Here is a 20,376-nt window from a genome sequence, read left to right as displayed (position 1 = left end):
CGTGTGTGCGCTTGTGTGTGTCTGCGTGCATGTGTGTGCGTGCATGTGTGTGTGTGCGCGCCGGCCGCCGCTCCCCGCCCGCCCGCCCCTCCCCGTGCCCCTCCTCCCGCCCGCCCGCCCGCCCGCTCCCTCTCCCCGGAGTGCGCCGCTTCCAAACTTTGTCTAAACTTTCACTTTCACAGCGCGGCAGCGGCGGCGGCGGCGGCGGGCGAGGGTGACCGGCCGAGCGGCGGCGGCATGGAGTAGACGTGCGGCGGCGGCGGCGGCGGCGGACGCGAGAGACAGCGGCAAGCGCGGCGGCGGCGGACCCGGAGCCGGCGGGGCCGAGCCTGCGAGCGGCGAGCGAGGAGCGGCGCCGGGCCGAGAGCGGGGCCGCGGGCCGGGCGGGAGCCGCGCGGCGGAGGCCGGAGGAGCCGAGCCGGAGCCCGAGCCCGAGCGCGGCTGCCGCCTGCCGGGCCTCCCCTCGCCGCGGCCGGCCGCTGCGCTCTCGCCCGGGCGCCCAGCTATGTATTCCCCGTATTGCCTCACCCAGGTACCGGCCGCCGCCCCGCGCGACCGGGGAGGGGAGAGGGCGCAGGAGGCCGGCCGGCAGCGCGGGCGGGCGGGCGGGCGGAGGGGCCGTGCGGCGGCCGGGGGAGTCAGCCCGCGGGCAGCGGAGGGGTGCAAGCGGTGTCGTGGGGAGTCCGGGCACGCGTGCGGGCGCCACAGTGCGCGTGCGACCCCGGTCACCGGCAGACTCCTGTTGGGGAATCCGGGGGTGGCCGGCTGCGTGCGTGGCGCTGCCCTGGAGCGCGGAGCGGGAGTGCGTGTGTGTGCGTGTGTGTGTGTGTGTGTGTGTGTACGCGCGCGCGCGCTCGGCTGGGGTGCGGTGGGCAGCGGGACTCCGGACGACTTGTGGGCGACTGTGGCGGCACCCGGGCAGCGTGGCCGCTGGCAGTGTTTGCGGGGGTGACAGAGTGGCAGGGGGTGATCCCGAGGGCTCAGAGCCTGGATCTGTCCGGCCGAGCTCCCAGGGGCGGGCGCAGCGGTTCTCGAGGGTGGCAGCGGCTGGCGTGCGTGGCGGCGGCCCCTACGTGCGGCCGGGGTGTCCGGGACGGGCCGAGCAGCCCGGGCGTCTCCCCAAAGTCTTTGTTCAGGCCTCACATGGGAGCGGGGCTAAGAAAATGGCGGGGCTCCCAAATTTCGGAGGGGCAGGGGAGGGGAGGGAGAAACGGGCGCGCTGCCAGCCGGGGCCGCGCCTCTCCGCCGACCCTGGACGTCGCCGCCTCGCGCCCCCTCCCCTCCGCCCAACTTTTCTCCGCGCAAACTTTCTGGCCCCCGCTACTCCGGTTGCAGTGCGGTGGACCAAGCGGGCCCGGGGAAGCCCGTCCCGCCGCCCGGAGGCGCGAGGGCGGGAGGCCGCCGTGGACGCCGCCTACAGTGCTGCGGCCACGCCGTCGGGTCAGCAGCGAGCAAAACAGCGCCGACCTTGGCGCGCTGCGAGAGCGCGTCCCGCGTCCCGCCTCCAGCGAAGTTCCCTGCGCAGCGCTCCGCGGAGGCAAAGGCCCTGGGGATGCCTGCCCTTCTAGCCACCCTCTTTGGGTGGCCCCAGACTCGGAGAGGGCGCAGGAACTGACCAGAGTCCCACAGCAGGCCTGGCAACGCTTGCCTGCAGGGCCAGGCCGAGGCTGGCAACACAGACTCCACAGAGGGGACACCAAGGGCCTGCCCAGCGGTGCCCACCAGCTGTTTGTATGGGGAATCTCTAGGCCAGGGGTCCTAATTCTCCTCTCTGCCAGTCCGAGCCTTGCTAGCTGTATGCCAGGTGTGCCCACAACTGGGAGCGGGAGTCCATGTGAATATGGCTGCTACATGAGCCTGGTGTGTGGCCACGGGCAAGAGGGTATTTCTGGGATTAGTGTCAGCTGTGGCCACACCACGCTCTTGGTGTAACAGATGCAACTGTGTGGTGTGTGCGTGTGTATATGTGTGAGTAGATCTCAGGGGACTGCGTGTGGCTTCTATGGATTGGCCACGGGCAGGCCTGCATGGCATAGACATGTGTGTGACCCAGGGAACAGGTTTTCCTGTACAGGTGTGAGTATATGTCAGTGAGGTGCACATTAGTGAGGTATGTATCATGGTGTGCATGCAAGTGTGAGCAGGCACTCTGGTCACTGTGGCAGTGTGGGGACCCTGACATCTGTGCCTCTCACTGGCCGTTCACCCCATTTTGGGCTTCTGCATGATGATCTTGCCCACCTAGCTGGGTCTGAGCCGTGGCTGCCTTTGGAGTTACGCTTGGCTAGTCTGCATGGCTGGTGTTTCGGGCCTCGTGGGACCAAGACCCTACACTCAAGCAGCCCCTTGACCACCAGCTGCCAGTCCAGCTCCCTGGCATGCCTCCTGAGGCCCGGGTGAGATTCTGGCCCTCAGATTTCACAGTACCCTGGGAAAGAAAATGCCGATTGATATACTGTGACAAGACTAGGAAGGGGCTGGGGCAAACCCCAGACTCAGGGTGATGGCCAGTGCTTGACTCTGTGACACTCCAGAAGGGAGCAAGGGCTTAGCTCTGTCACAGGCCTCGGCTTCGACAGCTGGAGTGTGCCAGGGCAGGTGGGTAGGAAAGTGGGCACGGTCTGAAAGGGTAGCTGCTGTCCGCGGGTCAGCAGGGGCTACTCCTCCGACAGCTACATCTCTTGGATCCAGAGTCTCTGTTTTTACGAATTTTTTTGCTTCCATAGTTTACCCTGCCAGTCTCTCTCTCTTCTCTCTCTCTCTCTCTCTCTCTCTCTCTCTCTCTCTCTCTCTCTCTCTCTCTCTCTTTTGGTCCTATCTTTGTCCCTGTCTCTCCCTGTCTCTGATTCCGGCCCCATCTCTGCAGCCCCTCCCCTCTGCGTCTTGGACTCTGTCTCTCTCTGGCCTCCGTGTCTCTCTCTCTCTCTCTCTCTCTTTCTCTTTCTCTCTCTTCTTTTTTTCAAACCAGAATTGGCTTCGATTTTAAAGTCAATAAATGATTGAGCAGGAATGAGCTTGGAGCAGCGGGGCCCTGGCGGGGAAAGGCTCTGTGGGCGAGGGGGAAGGGCAACGGGGGAAAATCTCCTTCTGGAAAAAGCATCGAAATCCAGGGCGGCTGGGCGGGGCGCTTGCTGGAGCTGCTTGAGCCTGCTGCAGCCACAGACCTGAGTCCTCAGTGGATGGGAGGGGGCAGATGGATGGGACTCCCCCTCCAATAAACAGAGATGCACACCAGAATGTCAGCACACACACACACCACTGCCACCGCCAATATGGGGACATAAACGACATGCTCACACTGATGTCCAGACACATGGCTACTGACAAACTTACAGACACGGGAGATGGTGGATCTGTGTTCCCTCCCTTCCCAACACACACACACACAAACACACACACCCCTCAAAATGGGACATGTGTATCGACGTCGGCTCTTGGACACATGGCCATACTGGTACAGGCTGAACCAAGTGTGTGTTCACCCCCACACTTGCTTACACAGACCCAGGAATGGATGGATGGATGGACACACACCTTTACACAATGCCCTTGGCTCACCCAGGTTTGTACACAGATATGCACACCCTCAGACACACTCTCACCGACGTTCCCTGCCACACAGCCACACGAGCAGCAGAATGTTTATGTACCCTTATTTCTATGAAGCTGCACACACAATGGTTCCAGAGGAGAGGGATGGGCTGGGGCTTCCCTGATGCCCTCCCCTCCTTAGCTTTCTCTGTGGGTCACTGACCACCCTTCTGTCCCTATGAAGCTGTCACTCCCTGTACTGGCACCCATGTGGGGCCCCCTTTTTATGGCACATTTTCTTTCTGGTTCTGGCCCTTCCTGCTTCATAGCTATGGCTGGGTGGGAGGTGTACGCAGCATGAGCTGGGACGGGGTAGAGTCCTCTTGAGCCTGGGTTAGTCTACATGAGATATTTTGAGGCTGGGCCACGCTGAGCTCGGAGCTGAGGGCTCTGCTGGGTTATTGAGAGAGACAGGGTGCTCCCCTCTCCTGGGGCCTGGAACCAGGCATCCTGGCCAAGCTAGGAATGTCTTGTGTGGCCTCAGGGGCTCCCAGATAGAAGAGGGAGCAAACGTTGAGAGCTGTTTGAGCTCCAGCTCTGTATCTTCTAATCCTATGACCTGAAGCACAGGATTTTCCTGGTCTGTAAATTAGTTAATAATAGTGCTTACCTTTCGGGCTGTATTAGGCTCAGGCATGGAGCATGTGCTCAAGAAACAGAATGACATTTGGTTACCATTGTTAGGCCACTCCCAGGCCTTCCAAACTGAGGGAAGGCTACTTTAGTGGGGTGAGAGGCATCGTTGAACACTTCTTAACCATAGAAATCCAAGTGGACTACCTGGAAGAGGAAGCAAGAGAAGAGTTTGGAAGGAGAGAGGCCAACTCATGGCCCAGCAGTGTTCTCCTGGGTGGGGTCCTGTACACCAAGTGGAGGGCAGCAGGTGTTCAAGGCAAGGATGGTGGAGGACAGGGGGCAGGAGGGTAGAGACAAGGCCTGTGCTGTCCTGTGGGGAACAGATAGACGGCTTTCTTGGGGCTCTGGTTGTCCTGGTCCTTTCCCTCATCTTGACACTGAGTGCGACCAGGTGCGCTTTGGGTCTGATCTCTGGGGCTTTGTGCGGGAGTGTGAAGAAGTATGTGTGCGTACAAGTGTGAATGGGGTAAAGGGCCTGGGGATGAGGATGAGTCCTGGTGGTGGCTTCAGGGTCTTCTGCAGGGCTCCAGAGCCTTTTCTGCATCTGTACCCAGGCCTTCTCACCTGGGTCCACCATGGGGCCAGGATGCATGTGTGGGACCCTGTATGGGCACTTCACAGTGTCCACTGGTCGTCGTGGGTGTGTGTAGAGGTGGGCGTGCAGCCGTGGCTGTGGCAAAATTCCTCTGGTGCTCCGTGTCTGACCGCTGGCCTTCATGTCCAACCTGTAGGGAACCCAGCCTTTTTTGTTTGCTTAGTTCCTGTCCTCTGCTCTTGAAGCGCGAATTTGGGGTCTTGCACTTTCCTCCAACTGGACCAAGAGAGAGGAGAGGAGTCCGGGAAGCCTGTGCTTCCCTCCAACCAGCGCTGAGGAGGGCTCCAGCTGGGCTGGGGAAAGGGGGTGGGTATCTTCACTTTCCCGCCCCCCAGAGCCCTGGATGTTGAGGTCAAGGGGCCAGTAGCCAGCTATGAGCTGCTACCTGGGTTCTCCTAGATTTGCATGTGTTCATCGGTGTCTTGGGTCTCAGAGCCACCATTTTCTTGCAGAGCTGTGTGGCCATGCATGTCTGCATAGGTCCCTTTTCAAGTGTCTCTCTGTCTCTGAATGTCCATCACTGGGTACATGCCTGCCTGCCTGAGGGTCACCCCAAGCGCCGTGTCTGTGTACTTCGGTGACAGTGGGGTCAGGGGTATGAGTCACCGGGCGTGTCAGGTGCCTGATATGGTCTTTGTGTCATGGTGCCCCTGTGGCGTGTTACTGTACAACGACTTGTATCCTTTGGATGTCTGACCATCAGGGGAGGGAGTGTACCCACATGCCTTGCCACGCGTGTCGACTGGTCCGTGTTGATCTGTTGGCACACGTGTTGATGTGTGTGCCTATGGATCCTGCCCTCACGGCACTGTGCGTTCTGGGCTCGTCCCCGTGAACATTGATGTGTGTCTTACCACACCGGCCCCTCTCCCTGGCCTCTTTCATCCTCTCGGCATAGTGTGAAATGCCCACTATGGCGGCCAGGCCAGCGAGCAGCTGGGAGCTTGCTGGCCTCTCCATGGCTTCCCATGAGGTTGGGCGGCCGTGGTGGCCCCGCTGTGGGCCCCGCCTGTGCCCCTGGCCCGGCATGGACAGAAGCCCGTTGTGTGGCGAGGTGCGGGTATGTGTTGGGGCCGCCCACAGGCCTCCCTGTGTGCCCGGTGTGCATTGATCTTGGCTTCTGCCTGTGTCCGTCCTGGCCTGGCCAGCTGGGGTGTCCGGTTGTCTCCGTGGGCCTGAGCCCACTGCTCCCAGAGCCAGGCCTGCCCTGGGTTCCACACCCAAGGCTGTCCCTCTGAGGCTCTGAGAGCGTGGATTTGGAAACTGAGGTCCCCCTCTTCCCCCCCTTTCCTCCCTCTCTTCTCCCCTCCTCCCGCTCCCTCTCTCCCTCTCTCTGTCCTCCTGCCAAACGCGTCTTGGCTCTGTCTGAATATCTCTCCTCCTCGATTTTTGGCTCCAGCTCTGGGCGCGTTCACTAAAAGAAGAAGGGCTAGCTCCCTCCCTCCCTGCCCCCCCTCACCGCTTCCCCACTCCTGAAGAGCCCCTCTGAGGGCGGGAGTGGCCATATGCAGGGACCTAGGCCCCCTGAGTGGGCTTGGCCAAGGGGGCACAGGCCTGGTGGGTGAGGGGGCCGGGAGGATTGGGCCTGGCAGCCTTAGAGGCAGCGGCCGGGGTGACTGTGCTACCCGGCTGAGCGGGCGGGCAGGTGGGGAGGGGTTGGGGGCACGGAGCTGGGGTGTCTGGCTTCTGGTGGGGCTGGCAGGCCTGTGTGAGGCGCAGCTGTGCCCAGAACTCTGAGCTGCGTCTGCCACCACTACCGATGTGGCTGCGCCAGCCGGGGAGGGGGAGGTGGGTGGCGGGCACTGCGGCACTTTGTGGCCAATTGGAAGCTGGGGTTGCACTGGGAGTTCTCCCCCCACTGGGCCCCATCCTGAGGGGAGCCAGGGGTGGTGGCCAGCAGCAAGTAGGGGACAGTGCCACCACCACTGCCGAGGACCCTGCCGCCTTGGCTGACAGCTTGGTGTCAGCCTCCCTGGCACAGATAGGGCAAAGGGCGGGGGTCTGTCCCCATCTGAATTGGTGGGAGCCAAGCCGCAGGAAGGGGCAGCTCAGCGGTGCACCCCACCTCCTTGGCCTTGGGAGGCAGCAGGAGTTGGGGGTAGAGGCCAAATCATCAAGGAGGGTCCGTCAGTATAGGGGCTTTGGTCGAATCATCTCGGGGGTTTATTCCAGGTCCATCTCACACCAAGTCGCACTCTCTCACTGGCGCACACGGGCACAAAGAACCATGCTGTGGCACACAGGCGCGGCACACCCTGGCACAACACACCTCCCTTAATCAAGCACACAGACACAGGCATCCCCACACAAAGATGTTGGTCTTCACACACAGACACCTAGAGATGTCCGCCACACCCGAACGCATCGGTGCAGGAACACACGTGGGCGCAGACTCTTGGGCGCACACAAGTCACACAATAACATGCCGTGAGATACACAGCACAGACGTATGCTCTGCCCCGCCAAACACACAGGAGTGCATGGACCCGCAGACATTCAGTGAGAAGCACCCGGGACACATGCAGTAACACCGTCAGACTCCAGAAACTCACACAGGAACCCCGATACACCCCCACTACCATCAGAGACACAGGAGCCCATGCATGCACACACGCAGTAGCGTGCTCCGAGACTTATGGTGAGACATACACACTTGGAAGTGTCTGGAGACATTTTTGGTCGTTACATGGGGAGGGTGGTTTGTTCACTGGCACCTAGTGGGTGGAGGTGCCCCTACAGGGCACACGATGGCCCAAATATCAACAGTGTCAAAGTGGAGAACGTCAGCCCTAATATATTGTCAGACACACAGTAACGCACACATGGGAACAGCTAACCCCTGACACCCATCTCACACTCACAGACACAGACAGACAGGAGGCCAGCTGACACAGTGTCTCACACAGTCTTGCTCACCAGGACCCAGCTGCTGTTACAAATACAGTCCTCCCCAAGTCCAGGCACAAAGGTTGTGGCATGTACACAGCCCCGTGTTGCCTCAGCACACAGGGATGAGTGTCATACCCACACTTGCACCTGGGCCACACCTGGCCCTACTTGGAAATGGCACCTGAGAGATGAGACCTCCCCTCCTGACATCTCTCCTCCATCTGCCGGCCCTCTGACGGTCTCTGAGCAGCAGATTCAACCACCCTAACCTCTCCTGATGGAATTTGGAGCTCTGAGTCCCTGCGCTGGTTTGCTGAAATCTGGGAGGCCACATGCCATCCCTGCCCAGGCCACTCCTGGCCTTCTGGACCCAGAGGTGGGCCCAGTGGACGAAGGCTCCATTCTCACTGTCTTGCTTCTGGCAGCCATCAAGACAGTCTGGGGTGGAGGTGAGGCTGACTTCTGAGACTCTTGTCCTCTGTAGGGCTGTCTCGCTAATATTCTGGCTTCTGACTCCTCATTTCTGAGTATGAAAAAAGAGCGAAGAAAGATGGCTGGTATAATCAAACAGGAAGAAAGCCTTTTGTAGGATAATAATGAAATGAGCATTTGTCCTAAAAATCAGAGCGATGGCTAAAGTCTGTGTTCACTGTCTCACCCTGTATTGAGGGCCTTCCCAGCTTGTCTCTCTGAGTCCTTCCATGTGAGGCAGGTACTGCAGGAGTTAGCTGTGCCCATGTGTGTGTTACTGTGTGTATCTGACAGTATATTAGGGTGGGGTTTCTCCACTTTGACACTGTTGACATTTGGGACATTTGCACATTATTAGGAGAGTGTAGTCTCTGAACCAACTTCCTGGGTTTGAATCCTGGCTCTGCTACTCACTAGCTGTGTGACCTTGGGCAAGTCAATCAACCTCTCTGGTCCTCAATTTCTTCTTACAGGGTTGTAGTAAGGATTAGAGGAATTGGTTTACAGAAAGTGCTTTAAAACAGTGCTTAATATGAAATAAGTGCTTGATTTGATAGATCGCATCCAGTGCCAGGGTCAAGGGCTAGGAGATGGTGGAGCCTAGGCCACTTCTCCGATTGCCACCATCCTAAATCCTTCTAATGGGACAGAATTGCAGCTTATTCTCTGGCCTTACCAAATTTCAGAGTGGCCCTGTATGTCTCCATATCCCCATTTGAAGCTTGCCCCAGCTGTCGGCCCTTGAATCCTCCTTACCACACTGACCATCAGATCTTCTTCTGTCCAACACTCAGAATAAGAGTAGATGGTTGTCTCACCTCCACTGGCTAGGCTCACCCTCATCCCAGCAGGGCCTAACGCCCTGTCCCACACCTTGCTGGGCACCCAGCCGGAGCCTGCGTGCTAGGGGTGCAGCCGGGGGCCTGTGCATTCCTTCAACAAATATTTACCAAGCACCTCCTGGGTTCCAGGCCCTGTCCTGGGCCCTGGGGGCTCAGCAGGGAGCAAAATCAACTGAAGTGCCAGCCCTGGTGGGAGGGCAATGAACCCGATAAACAAGGGAGTGTCCAATACTTGAGGCAGCAATAGACGTACAGGGAGAGAACAGGTAGTGCCCACGGAAGTGCTGGGCAGCTGCGGTTTTAGCAGAGATGGTCTGCGAGGCTGACTTTCAACTCAGAGTCCCTCTGCCAGAGCTCAAGTGTAGGCCCTGTCCCTCTCAAAGGGGCAGTCTGGAGGTCAAGGGTATGTGGCTTAGCATGGTCGCCCTACCCTGTGCCTTGAACTCATGGCCTATTGTTGCTGCAGCCTGAGGTCACCCATTATGTGTACTTGTAGATACGATGTATGCTGCCTGCCCCAGACCTGAGGACAAGATGGCTGGGACCGCTCCTGTGCAGAAACTGGGCCTCAATGGGCACTGGGCGTTCTCATCCCTGCTTGTCTGAGCCTGGGGGTGGGGCAGGGGCAGCTGGCGGCCTGGAGTGGCACTTCCACCTGGGCCCCTCGATTTAGCTCCCCCGGGGCGGGCCCAGTTTATTTTTACCGCAGCCCGTCACCCTGGCAGTGCCAGGCAGCGCCATCTTTGTAGGGTCTTGGGGACCTGTTCACGGCTTGGGGGGGACCTGGCTTTGTCTGCCAGACCACTGATTTCTGCTGGACCCCTATATTCCTCCAACCCTGAAGCTCCAGGCATGAGGGCCCTGGGCTGGGGCTGGTGGGGTCGGCACTATTGGCTGGCAACCACCATGCCCAGGCTGGTGGCATTTGGCTTGGCACCCTGCCTGCCCGCCACCCCCACCCCATGCCCGGGCAGAGCCGAGCGGCTGCTGCTGCCAGTCTCCATTTTGAAGCTTAGGGTGGGGGTGGGGGAACACTGGGTGCCTCCCTGCCCCCTGCCTGTCCTGTGCCACCTGGGTCTTGTCCCCCTTGCCTGCTACCACGCCCAGACTGCTTTCCCGTTGCCCCTTTGCAGCCTGGAACTCGGTGATGATGCCTGCTTGGCTCCCATCTTCCTGCTCACTTCCTCCCTCCCTCTTTTTCTCTCCTGTAATGGCTCACCATTTTGGCATCTCCTCCCCTCCCCCCCCCATAGGCGCCAACTTCACTCCCAAACCCTCCGCCATCGCCATCACTGATCTCTGCTGCCTAGGGCTGGGATCCTGGGAATGAGAGCTTGAGGGGCTGGGCATGTGGGCACCAAGGACTTTCTGAGTGCTTGCGTGTGTGTGTCTGGACGGGGACACATGCTTCAAAGCAGCTTGTGCCACCTGCCTTGAGGTTGGCAGAGCAAGGCTGCAGAAAAGGGGTGGCAGAGAAAGTGCAGACCCTTCCATTTCTGGTCAGCCCTTTGAAGCTCAGTGTCAGCCTCTGGGCAACCAGGAGACCAGGGTGGGCTTTTCTATCCTAGCCAGAGCCTGGACTTTCCAAAGGGAGGCTACATCTGTAGGATGCCCTACCCCCTCGTCCCCCAAGTTTCCCCCAAGGCTTCAAGTTCCTGCTCTCCTCCCCAGAGCTGGGGTGGGAAACCAAGCCCCACATTGGGCATTTGTGCCCCCAGAGGGCCAAGGGACTTTGGAGGAACCGGTTTACTGCCCCCCCCAGCCCGCTGCCTGTGCCTCTCTCGGCACTAAACAAAGTTTGCTAAGTAACTTCAAATGTTATTTGAGGACGGCCTGGCCTCAGCCCAAGACGGCCCTGTGGAAACTTGCTTTTCGCTGCCGAGGCTGCAAGTATCAAAGACACACTTTCGGGGGGGGGTTGCTTCCATGCCTCTCCCCCTTCGGTGACAGGGGCTGGCCCTGAATGGACACACAGACACACAGAGGCGCGCTCTGACAGAGGGACACACACATCATGTGGCTTCACACCAGGTGCATGACAACTGTGGACCACGGCACACACCCTAACACACACAACATCCACATACTGACACCCCAAGGGAGGAGGGCGGGGTTCGTAGGGTGCTGCCCCCCGCCCATGGGCCCCAGGATTTTTCCAGCTGGAGGTTTCTCAGAGCCTGGAGTCCTATATTCTTTGGTCTCCTGGTCATGACTGGGTGCTAGGAAGTGTCCCCTCTCCTCTCCCAGACTCAAGTTTTCCCAACTGTAGAAGGAATCGGTGGGCCTGGGTGGTGTGCGAAGTGGAATCCCACACTGAGTAGGAAAATGCCTGGCTTTTCTTGTCCCTCCACCAGGGTTGATTTGAGGTGTGAGTCCCGAAAAGCCGACGGGCTGAGCATGGGGTCGGGGTACAAGCAGGGCTCATAGTGTTTGCTGGCATGGCTGCCAGTCCTGAGCCCACAAACCTGATTTGCATCCACCTGACTAGAGGCTTGGACTCCAAGCAGCTCCGGGATCTCCAGGTCCCAGGGTTTTCTAACCTTCTCTCTCTATTTCCCGGCTTTTCTTGATCTTTCCCCAAATCCCTCCTTCTCCTGGTTTTACCAGCCCTGCTCAGGCCTGGAGCTCAGGGAAAGTGTGGAAAACAGGCTCAGGGTGTGTGTCCCTCATTAAAGCCAGCCAGGCCTGGAGTCCTCCAGGCCTGGAGGTCACTGATGACCCTCATGGGGTCCCACAAACCCAGGCACGAAGCTGGGGTTTGGCATCTGAGCTGACACAGTAGGTAAAAGTGAGGCTCTGTCATAGGGTCCCTCGGACTTGTCACCTCCTGAGGTTTGCAAGCTGGTGGGGTCTCACTCAACACAAAGGAAAGGCCGAGGCCCCAGGGACACTAGACGTCCCCCCCCACAGTCCGTAAGAGCCTCCCAGTCTTACTGTCAGCCAGACCCTTACCAAGGTAGCTTCACTGGGGTCCCCCGGTCCCAGCCCCACACACTGCCTCATCTCCACTCACAGTCGGTACTCACAACACCCCACCACCCGCAGTCTGTCACACAGTGACAGCCTGTCACAGGCACTGCCACACACCGGCACAATCTGTCGTCCACGCACAGTCTCACACACAACCTGTCACACGCGCACACACACAGCAGCACAGTCGCACACACAGCCAGCCTCACGCGATCACACCAAGCATCACAGCTTGTCACAGCCATAGACTCCTCACAATAAAAATAACAGCTACCAACTCCAGAGCAGTTATGCCAGGGCAATGGGCGGGTGCACGTGACCTCCTTTAACCCTCCCAATATGAGGCAGATATGAGTAACCTGTTTTACAGATGAGGAAACAGAGGCCAGAAAGTCAAGTGCCAAGGTCATGGGGCTAGAAGTAGGGTGGCAGGAATTAGGCCCACAGGGCAAGCAAGACTCAAACAGGTCATCCTGCTTTTCAACCCACTCCTATCTACTTGAAGCCACCCCTCCTGACCTACCCCATGGAAATTCCCTTCCCATTCCCCAGATTGGGAAAAGTGAGGTTCTAAGCAGTACAGCCAAGAAACAGGGGAAGGGCCCTCAAACTGTCTAACCTTGGCTGAGGAAATTTGAGCCATGCCCTCCACCCCAAATGCTACTTGGCTTTTTGTAGCCCACTGCGGTGCAGCCTGCTGACTTGTGACATTTCCTTGTGTAGGAGCCTTTTGGCTGGGGCCAGGGAGGCAGAAAAGTTCTGGGTCCTCAAAAGCTCTGCGCCTGTTCACAAGGGAGAAGTGGCAGCCATGGGCTCCTAGGCCCCCTCCGCGCAAGCCGGGCCCAGGAGCCTCAGGCACCCTGCACCCTTACTCCCCAGGGCCCTCCGCATTCCAAGGCGCTTCCTCCTCTTCCTCCTCCTCTGCAGTCCGCCTTCCCTTGCTTTTTTCTTCTTTGTTCCACCCCCGCCCGCTCCCCGGGGCTTCCCCCATTAGAGCTACCCCGGCCAAAACCAACACTGCTCCGACGACATCCCGCCAAAGCCCGCGGGGCGGCCGGCCCTGCCCCCTGGCCCGCTTGGGGGTAGATCCGGGCTCAACCCAGCCACGACGGTGGCCCCGGGCGCACGTGGCCACTCCTAGGGCGCGTGCAAGTACATGCGCACAGTTCTGCGTGGCGGCCGGATGGGACACCCGGACGCACGTGCGCCCATGTCTGAAACCTCAGCGGGCACTAAGATACATGCATGCACAGAAGCACGCTCCTTCAGATCCTTCAGAGTGGCTCTGCCTGGGGTCCAGTATGCCCTTGCTGGGCGCCCGACCGGGATCCCAGGCACCGCCAGCTTATATGCACAACCAGGCCTGACAGCCCAATGGGACTGCCAGGTAGCACATGCCCATAAACATGCCCTTGCCCAACAGCAGATCATCGGGGTCCCGATCTCTCCCTGTCTCTCTCTCTCTCTCTCTCTCTCTCTCTCTCTCTCTCTCTCTCTCTCTCTCTCTCCTCTCTTTCCCCTCTCCCCCACCCCCGTTTGCACCCATTAAGTACTGTCCTACATTCCCATGGGGGGTCGTGCTCAGGTGGGTCCCTGAGCCTGTACAAGCCGCTGGTGCCCACGTGGCACTCACCTTCCCAGCCTGCATATGCGTGTGTTTCACGTGAATCGCACACCTGCCAGGCCGCCCTGGGCACCTGGCTCCAAAGCTGCATTCAGGTTGTTGGGGGAGGGGACTGGGAAATGGAGGCCTAATTCCCACCGCCCCCATTTCTCTTAGAACACCGCTTTCCCAAATGTCCCTGGGGGCACAGGTAAGATGACCCAGGCTGCCCAGTAGCTCCCCTGCGTGTGCTATATTTATATTGAAAATTTGTATCTCTCTCTATATTTTTATATGTTAAGAACCTCCTCCCATTCCTGCTCCACGTCTGTACTTGGATTTTTACCACCCCCACTCGGCTTCCTCCCAAACCTGCAAAACCCATTTCACCAAGCAGGGATGTGGGGCGAGGTGGGAGCTCTTTCCCTTTCCGATTGTGGATGCCCCATGTTTTTAAAGGCCAGGAACACCCCCTCCTCCCCTGAAAAGGTCCTCCCCGAAACACAATCGCGGGGGTGGGTGCTGGTGGCGAGATGTTGCTTTTTGGTGTGTTTGCTGTTGCTGCTTAAATTAATCCTGAGTGACGGACCGCAATTCCTCTTCACAAAGAGGCCATTTAATTTCTCCCCTCCTCAGGCGAAACTTCCATTTGCCCCCTGAGTCCAGCTTGGCAGTTCAGGCCCTGCGCTACTAGCCCTCCTGGCTTTCCCCTCAGGTGCACCCAGGGCATGGGGGCGGGTCCCCTTTGCAAACCATGGACCTCAGGAGTAAGTGTGGGTGGGTTTTGGAGGTGTGGGAGATATCTTAAAATACAAGCACATTCCTTAACACAGATGTGGGGGTGTCCCAGGACTCCCTTCGGTGCCTCAACCTGGCCGAATAAAGTTACAGTACAATGGCCCTGCATGCTTCCCTTTTCAGCCCCCCACATCGCCATGAAGCCTACCCAGTCCACCCGTTAATCACATCGTGTGCCTGTGCCCTGTGCGCTAGCCCCTGGGTGTGCCCATCGGCAGGTGCCCTCTGCCTATGGGTTCCTTTCATTGTCACCTCCCAGGTGTTCTTTGCCCGTAGCATTTGCGGGACCCGCTGCAATTGGCTCACGTCTAGGGGGGCGGACACAGGTAGGTAGAGGTAGTGGGGAAACCTCGGGTGGACGGAGGACTGTATGCTTTACACGCTGCAGAACATGGGTGCTGACTGTCAAGGTCACTTGCCCTGGCACCACGGGGTGGGAGGTGACAGCACAGCCTCGACGGTGCGGACAGCTGTCTCTGGGGCCCTAGAGCGCCGCCAGCCACCAGCAGGCCCTGAACAAGGTCGGAAGTGCGCGTGGGCGCAGAGGCGAAAAGGCGGGAAGAGGCTTATGGAGAACCCTGAGGTGGGAAGCGCCTGTGGCACCGGGTTGGATCGCTAATGTCTGGCTTCAGGCGTTGAACGAGGAGTGAGGACTGCTGTCCCTTCGGGCAGGTCACAGGACACTGTGAACAGGTGTAAAGGAGCTGCTGCGATAGACGGGGCACCCCAATGGTGTCGCCTTGTAGACCCAGGGTGAGAAGGGTGTCCCCTGTTGCGTCCTTTTGACCCCACACTGCGCAGGCGCGGCTCCCTACTGCCCAGCGCGGCCTCACCCCTCACAGCGAACCCTAAAACTCGTGACTCCGGACGTAGGCATCGAGAACCCGCGTGGTTAGCGTTCCGGGGCGCTGGCCTTTTGCAGCATCGAAGGCCGTCGCCATAAGGTGCTCAAATGGAGGCGGGCGTTTTGGCCTCCAGACGGGTTTAGTTCCCAGGCGCGCAGGGTAGGACTCAGGGCCGCCTTTACCTCAGTTTCCCTCCTGTGCCCACTCATACCAGACGGGATAATGCTCGTGAGGGCTTTGGAAATGAATGCAACGTTGATGAGCCCTGTTTTTCTGTGTGCGGCTGCTCCGGGGACTTTTGGGTTTAAGTGCCCCAGAATCCGAGGGCGACTGAGAGACGTCCATTGGAGAGGGTTCCCTCTTCGCGCCGCTTGGTGCGGTGTCACCGCCTCCAGACCGCAGGGCTCGCGGGAGCCTCTCCATTTAACTCCACGCCGCCTCATTTTTGGGAATAAGGGTGGGGAAATTTACCAGGGGAGATTTTTAGTTTGTTTCGAGGGTTGGCTGGGTTTGGGGGCGTTTGGCCTCCAGCGAGCACGGGGAAAAAATGTGACTAAGTGGCAGAAAATGCGCTTTCCCTTTCCCTCTCCTCTGCCTTCAGGCCGCGCAGTTGCACAGCCTCCAAGAACCTTTTATTAAAAAAAAAAAAAAAAAAAGTTCTCCCAGATTCTCTGTTCAACACCGCTTTTCCTCTCAGGTGGGCTTCTTGAATTTGGGGCGCTAAGGTCTCCCCAGCCATTACTACCAGCTGTTTTGCAGCACTTCCTGGGCAGGCCTGGGGAGGAGGTGGAAAAATGGAAAAAGAACGGTATGCGCCCAATGGGCCCGACTTAACCTGTTGGAGGAGGAGGCTGGTGTCCGGCTAATGCCCACCCCCAGCCACCCACTAGAGCCCTAGCAGCCCCTGGACATTCAGAGAAAGCGCCCAGGGGCCTCCCAGCGGCCCCATCGGAAGCCAGTCATAAACCCAACTTCTCATCACCCGAATTACTTAAATGAGCGTTGGTGGTGTTAGGTCCTTTTCTTTTTCCACGTGCAAATGACTCACCCTGCTCCAGTTGCGCTGGGGGAGGTGATCTGGGGCACCCTGGACCCAGAGGCTGCCCATCCCAGCAGCAACTCCCCTGCCCACCTCTCAAGCTCCCAGATCACATTTAGCTCCTTCTCCCCCCTTATATTTTGGGTCATCTTTTCCCTCTTAAAAATAGGTATTTTAAAAATTTAAAGGAGTTTTACTTAAAAAAAAAAAAGCACGAGAAGAAAGGTGAATGATGGAAACAGACTGTAAAAAAAAGAAAGAAAAATATGTGCCCGTGGCACTCCGTGGAGCTGGCGAGCCTTGCCTGCCTCTCGACTGAGCTTTTGGTCGCAGGTTCCCTGGTAGAACTCGGTGTGGGGCACCTGGGATCTCCACCGCTGAAAAGGCACTATAGAATTGCAAGGATTATTACGATTTTAATAAAAGTGTGTCCCATTTAGGAGCGCGCTTCTGCGCTGTCTCTGTCTTTGGAGCCCGGGTTTGCCACGGCAAAGTCTGTAATCAGAGAAAAATACCAGCTTTGTTGAAGGTTAGAATATATCATTGGCTAATGTGTGTGGTTTTTTTAATAACGCTAAGCATTGGAATAATTAAAGAGTGAGAAATAACTCGTCTCTCCTCTCCTTTCAGCATTGTCTTATTTAAGAGTGGAAAGTGCGCTTTTAGGCAGAGCTGGTTGGTTTTAATGCGGGCTTTTTTTCTCACCCGCCTTTCCCTCCGCTCCGGTCTGATTCGCAAATCCCCAAACTGGCACAAGCCGGGAAACTTGCGGCGGCCGTTCTTCTCCCAGAGTTGGAACCTCGCTTTCCTTTCTTACCCTCTTTCAGAGACAACCCTCTCCTCTTCCCTCCCCCGCCTCTGGGCCCTGACCCACTGCCTGGTTTGCGCTAGAGCGATTTAAAAAAGAAAGAAAGGAAGAAAGGAGCCGGGCTCTGGGCTCTGGTACCCCCGTGCCAGCCGAGGGCGCGTTTCCCAGGCGGCGAGGCTGGTGGGAGCGTAAGACCAGTGGGGGTCTCAGATGCAGAGTCTCCACGCCTACTTTGAACACCCCCCCCAAAAAAAAAGGGATCAAGTAATCAACTGCTTCTAAAGATCACAGGCTCAGTGAGCTCAGATCCCATGTCATATTTTCAATTAAGCTGAATAGTTCTTTCTTCCCAGCCCAATATGCAGTAGAAAAAGAAAATGCGGTCCTCAAGAACCCGCCTTGGCAGCCCCACACCCTTGATAGGGGAGAGAGCTACCCACTTTGGGCTGGGCCTGGCGTCCAGCCCCAGGACAATGCCACCAACCACAGGGCCTAGATCTGGAGCAAGAGTGCACGGTTCAGGGCTTTTGGTGGGCACCGCCTGGGAAGATGTGGAAATAGAGGAACAGGCTCTTTGTCAGGGTTGCACAGGTTTGCTCCAGGCTGGTGGCAGGCTAAAAGGCTGCCCTGGTCATTCCCCCAGGTGTGGGGTGGACGGCTGGAAAGGAAAAGGGGCTTCCGCAGTGCTTGGGGAACACGCAGCTGCCTAAGAGAAAAGAAAAGGGGAGAGTGGGTAAGAAATGGGGGTAAGGGCTGGTGCCCACTGGCGCCAGTGGCTGTGTAGTGCCTTTGCCTTGCAAAGGGAGTTATTTATTTATTTGTTTCAGGTGTTTTTAATTAAATGTGTTTCTCTTTTATTTTCCTTGTTATTCGATGCTTACTTTTCAGTGATCCCTTGCATTTGTCTTTTTACATAAGCAGAAACTTTTTCCTCCTCTCGGAGAGATATTGTGGGAGGTATTTTGCCTTCAAGTGCTTTCTCTTTCCTGCTTTTTAAAAAATTTAATTTTAAAATTATAAAGTAAATTTAGTGTGAGTGAAAGTGAGGGGGGAGCCAGCTGGGGTTGGAGCCAGGGAAGGGGGAGGCAGATGCCGCTGGGCTGGGCCTCCCTTCCGCGGCAACCCGGCCCCAGGACCCCCTCACTCTCAAGGCCCCCTTCGTGCCTTTTCCACCCCCTTCCTCTCCTTGCAAGGCTCGTATGGACTGAGCTGAGGGCAGCTGTGCCTCGATTGTCAGGAACCCCGGACTCTGCAGAGCCTCTTTCCCCCCATGACCCACATGTACAGAGGCCCCTCAGTTCCTGCCTGCTTATTCCCCACCGTCACTATGGCTGTTCAGGTTTTCAGTTTGGTGGGCCCTGACTGTTCCACCCCACACACACTCATTCACTAGGGTGCTAACGCTGCTGCACTGTTGGTTGCCCTGTTGATGGGATCAGAGGCACAGAGTGAGTGAGGTATAGAAACCCCTCTGCAGCAGTGAGGAGGTAAGGGGCTTTTTTTCACTATGGGTTTTTGTGGTCACATTAGTACTGCACCATGCTTTGTAACACACATGTGTACATAGGTGCTCAAACGTGAAGTTAGTGATGTGGGCAGGAGCTATTTCTAAGGCATATGAATTGCAAGAACTCTATAGCTTAAAAACTCAAGGCCCGTTCAACAGTGCTGAAAATGTTCTATTCCTTAACCTGGGTGGGGTGACACAGGTGTGTTCACTTTGTGAAAATGTATCATGCAGCAGACTTAGAGCTGTGCGCTCTTCTTTATACCTGCCACACTTCAGTTAAAAAGTTTATTTTTAAAAAAGGAGGGCCCAGTCTCAAAAGTAAAGGCTGTGCATTACAAAATAATAATAATAATAATAATGATAATAATAATAATTTAAATAAGAATGTCCTCCAGCCTGCTTTGCTCAGGCTTCCCTGCTAAGGGATGGTGGAAGGGCTTGTAAAAATTAGTGGGCTGATAATAAAACTCGCACGCGTGTGGCCCATGAGGCTTCCTGACCTGTCCACGTGTGCAGAGTGCCTGGAGACCGCCTGCAGACTTAAGCCTAGCTGTAGTATTTTAACATCTCAGGACCAAAGGATAAAAAGTGGTAAGAAGGAAGTTACTTGCCAATTACATTTTGCTGTCAACATCTGGAAAGCAAAATTGCAGCTGTTCTCCTGCCCCTCCATTACCACCTCTTCTTTTTTTCTGCACACTTAAATTTTTTGTATGCGTGCCATACGTACTTCGTTTTTCTGCAATGTTAAAACATTTTCACGGCTCTACTCAAACCGAGTTGTTGGGTTTGAGCTTTAAAAAAAAATATATATATATATATCTTATAGTCTGACAGTATAATATTTGGAGCAATTTATTTGAACAGGTCTGAAATCAATTGATAATCCCCTCCCTTTTCTTTACCCTCTTGGCTTTTCCAGTGCTGCCGCTCAGGCCAGAAGCTGGGGGAGGACACTCGCTGCCTTGGCCTCTGCTCCTCCCGGCAGGTACTGACAGCTTCGGTACTGACAGCTTCGCCCTCTGAGGCCCTTCTGCGGTGTTTTTGTTTTCCTTTCGCCCCCCAAAAATATTTGAACCAAAAAGTTCTTTTTTTTTCCTCCACCCACAGCAAACTGAAAGGGCTAGTGAACCGTGATTCAACAGAGCGAGGGAGCCTCTTTTCTTCCTTAGCATTAATTAACTCAAGTTCGTTAGGACGTTGGGTCTGTCGCCCACAGTTTTCTCTTGTGTGTGCTGAATCGGGTCATAGAGGGAGACTTCCCGTGCAAACAGTTTGTGTTGGAGCTGGAGGACACAGAGGGGGAGAGAGGGGGAGAAAGAAAGGGAGCCGTGGAGGAACGGATTGTGGCCGAGGGGTATGCACGGTCTTGAGCTCCAGGCACCCTCCGTGCCAGCCTCCAAAGGGGTTAGACACCAGGGGAATGAGGATTCTTGAGTTTCTTTGGCAATGATCCTGATAATAAAATAGTTGTGGGGAGCGATACATTTTGAGGGATTGAAAAATGTCTTCCTTCCAACTCCTAAAATTGTACTTTTTGGGGAAGCCACTTGCCCAGACAGAGCCCGCCCAGCTCTCCTGAGCCCTGAAGCTGTGAAAACCTTGGGCTGTTCCCATCCCGGCCTCCCGCTGTCTGCCCTGGGCTCTGGGCACTGCCTGTTGCCGCAGCAACTGCAAGAAAGAGGCTCTCTCTAGGCCAAGGGTGCGGGGAGCGCAGACCAGGCAAGGGCACAGGGCCTCAGAGAAACTCTCCTCACTCACCCTGACCCTTCTCTCCTG

General features: G+C 56.9%; 1 protein-coding gene across 3 annotated transcripts in view; it reads left to right on the top strand.

The window, feature by feature from the left end:
- The first annotated feature begins 212 nt into the window (after positions 1 to 212).
- The window catches only part of NFIX (nuclear factor I X), a 94,861-nt gene continuing 74,697 nt past the window's right edge, over positions 213 to 20,376 (top strand). For 2 of the 3 annotated variants that reach the window (XM_081075546.1, XM_081075552.1), the window contains exon 1: positions 356 to 532. In XM_081075546.1, the coding sequence (XP_080931672.1) occupies positions 506 to 532 (27 nt within the window). In that variant the 5' untranslated portion in view covers positions 356 to 505. Of the gene's footprint in view, positions 533 to 20,376 lie in introns of all 3 variants that reach the window. The other variant, XM_081075545.1, reaches the window with a different exon arrangement.

Source organism: Rhinolophus hipposideros (genome assembly GCF_964194185.1).
Source record: "Rhinolophus hipposideros genome assembly, chromosome: 16".
Taxonomy (NCBI): Eukaryota; Metazoa; Chordata; class Mammalia; order Chiroptera; family Rhinolophidae; genus Rhinolophus; species Rhinolophus hipposideros.
Note: the sequence above shows the minus strand (reverse complement) of the source record. Positions and strands in the feature narration are given on the sequence as shown.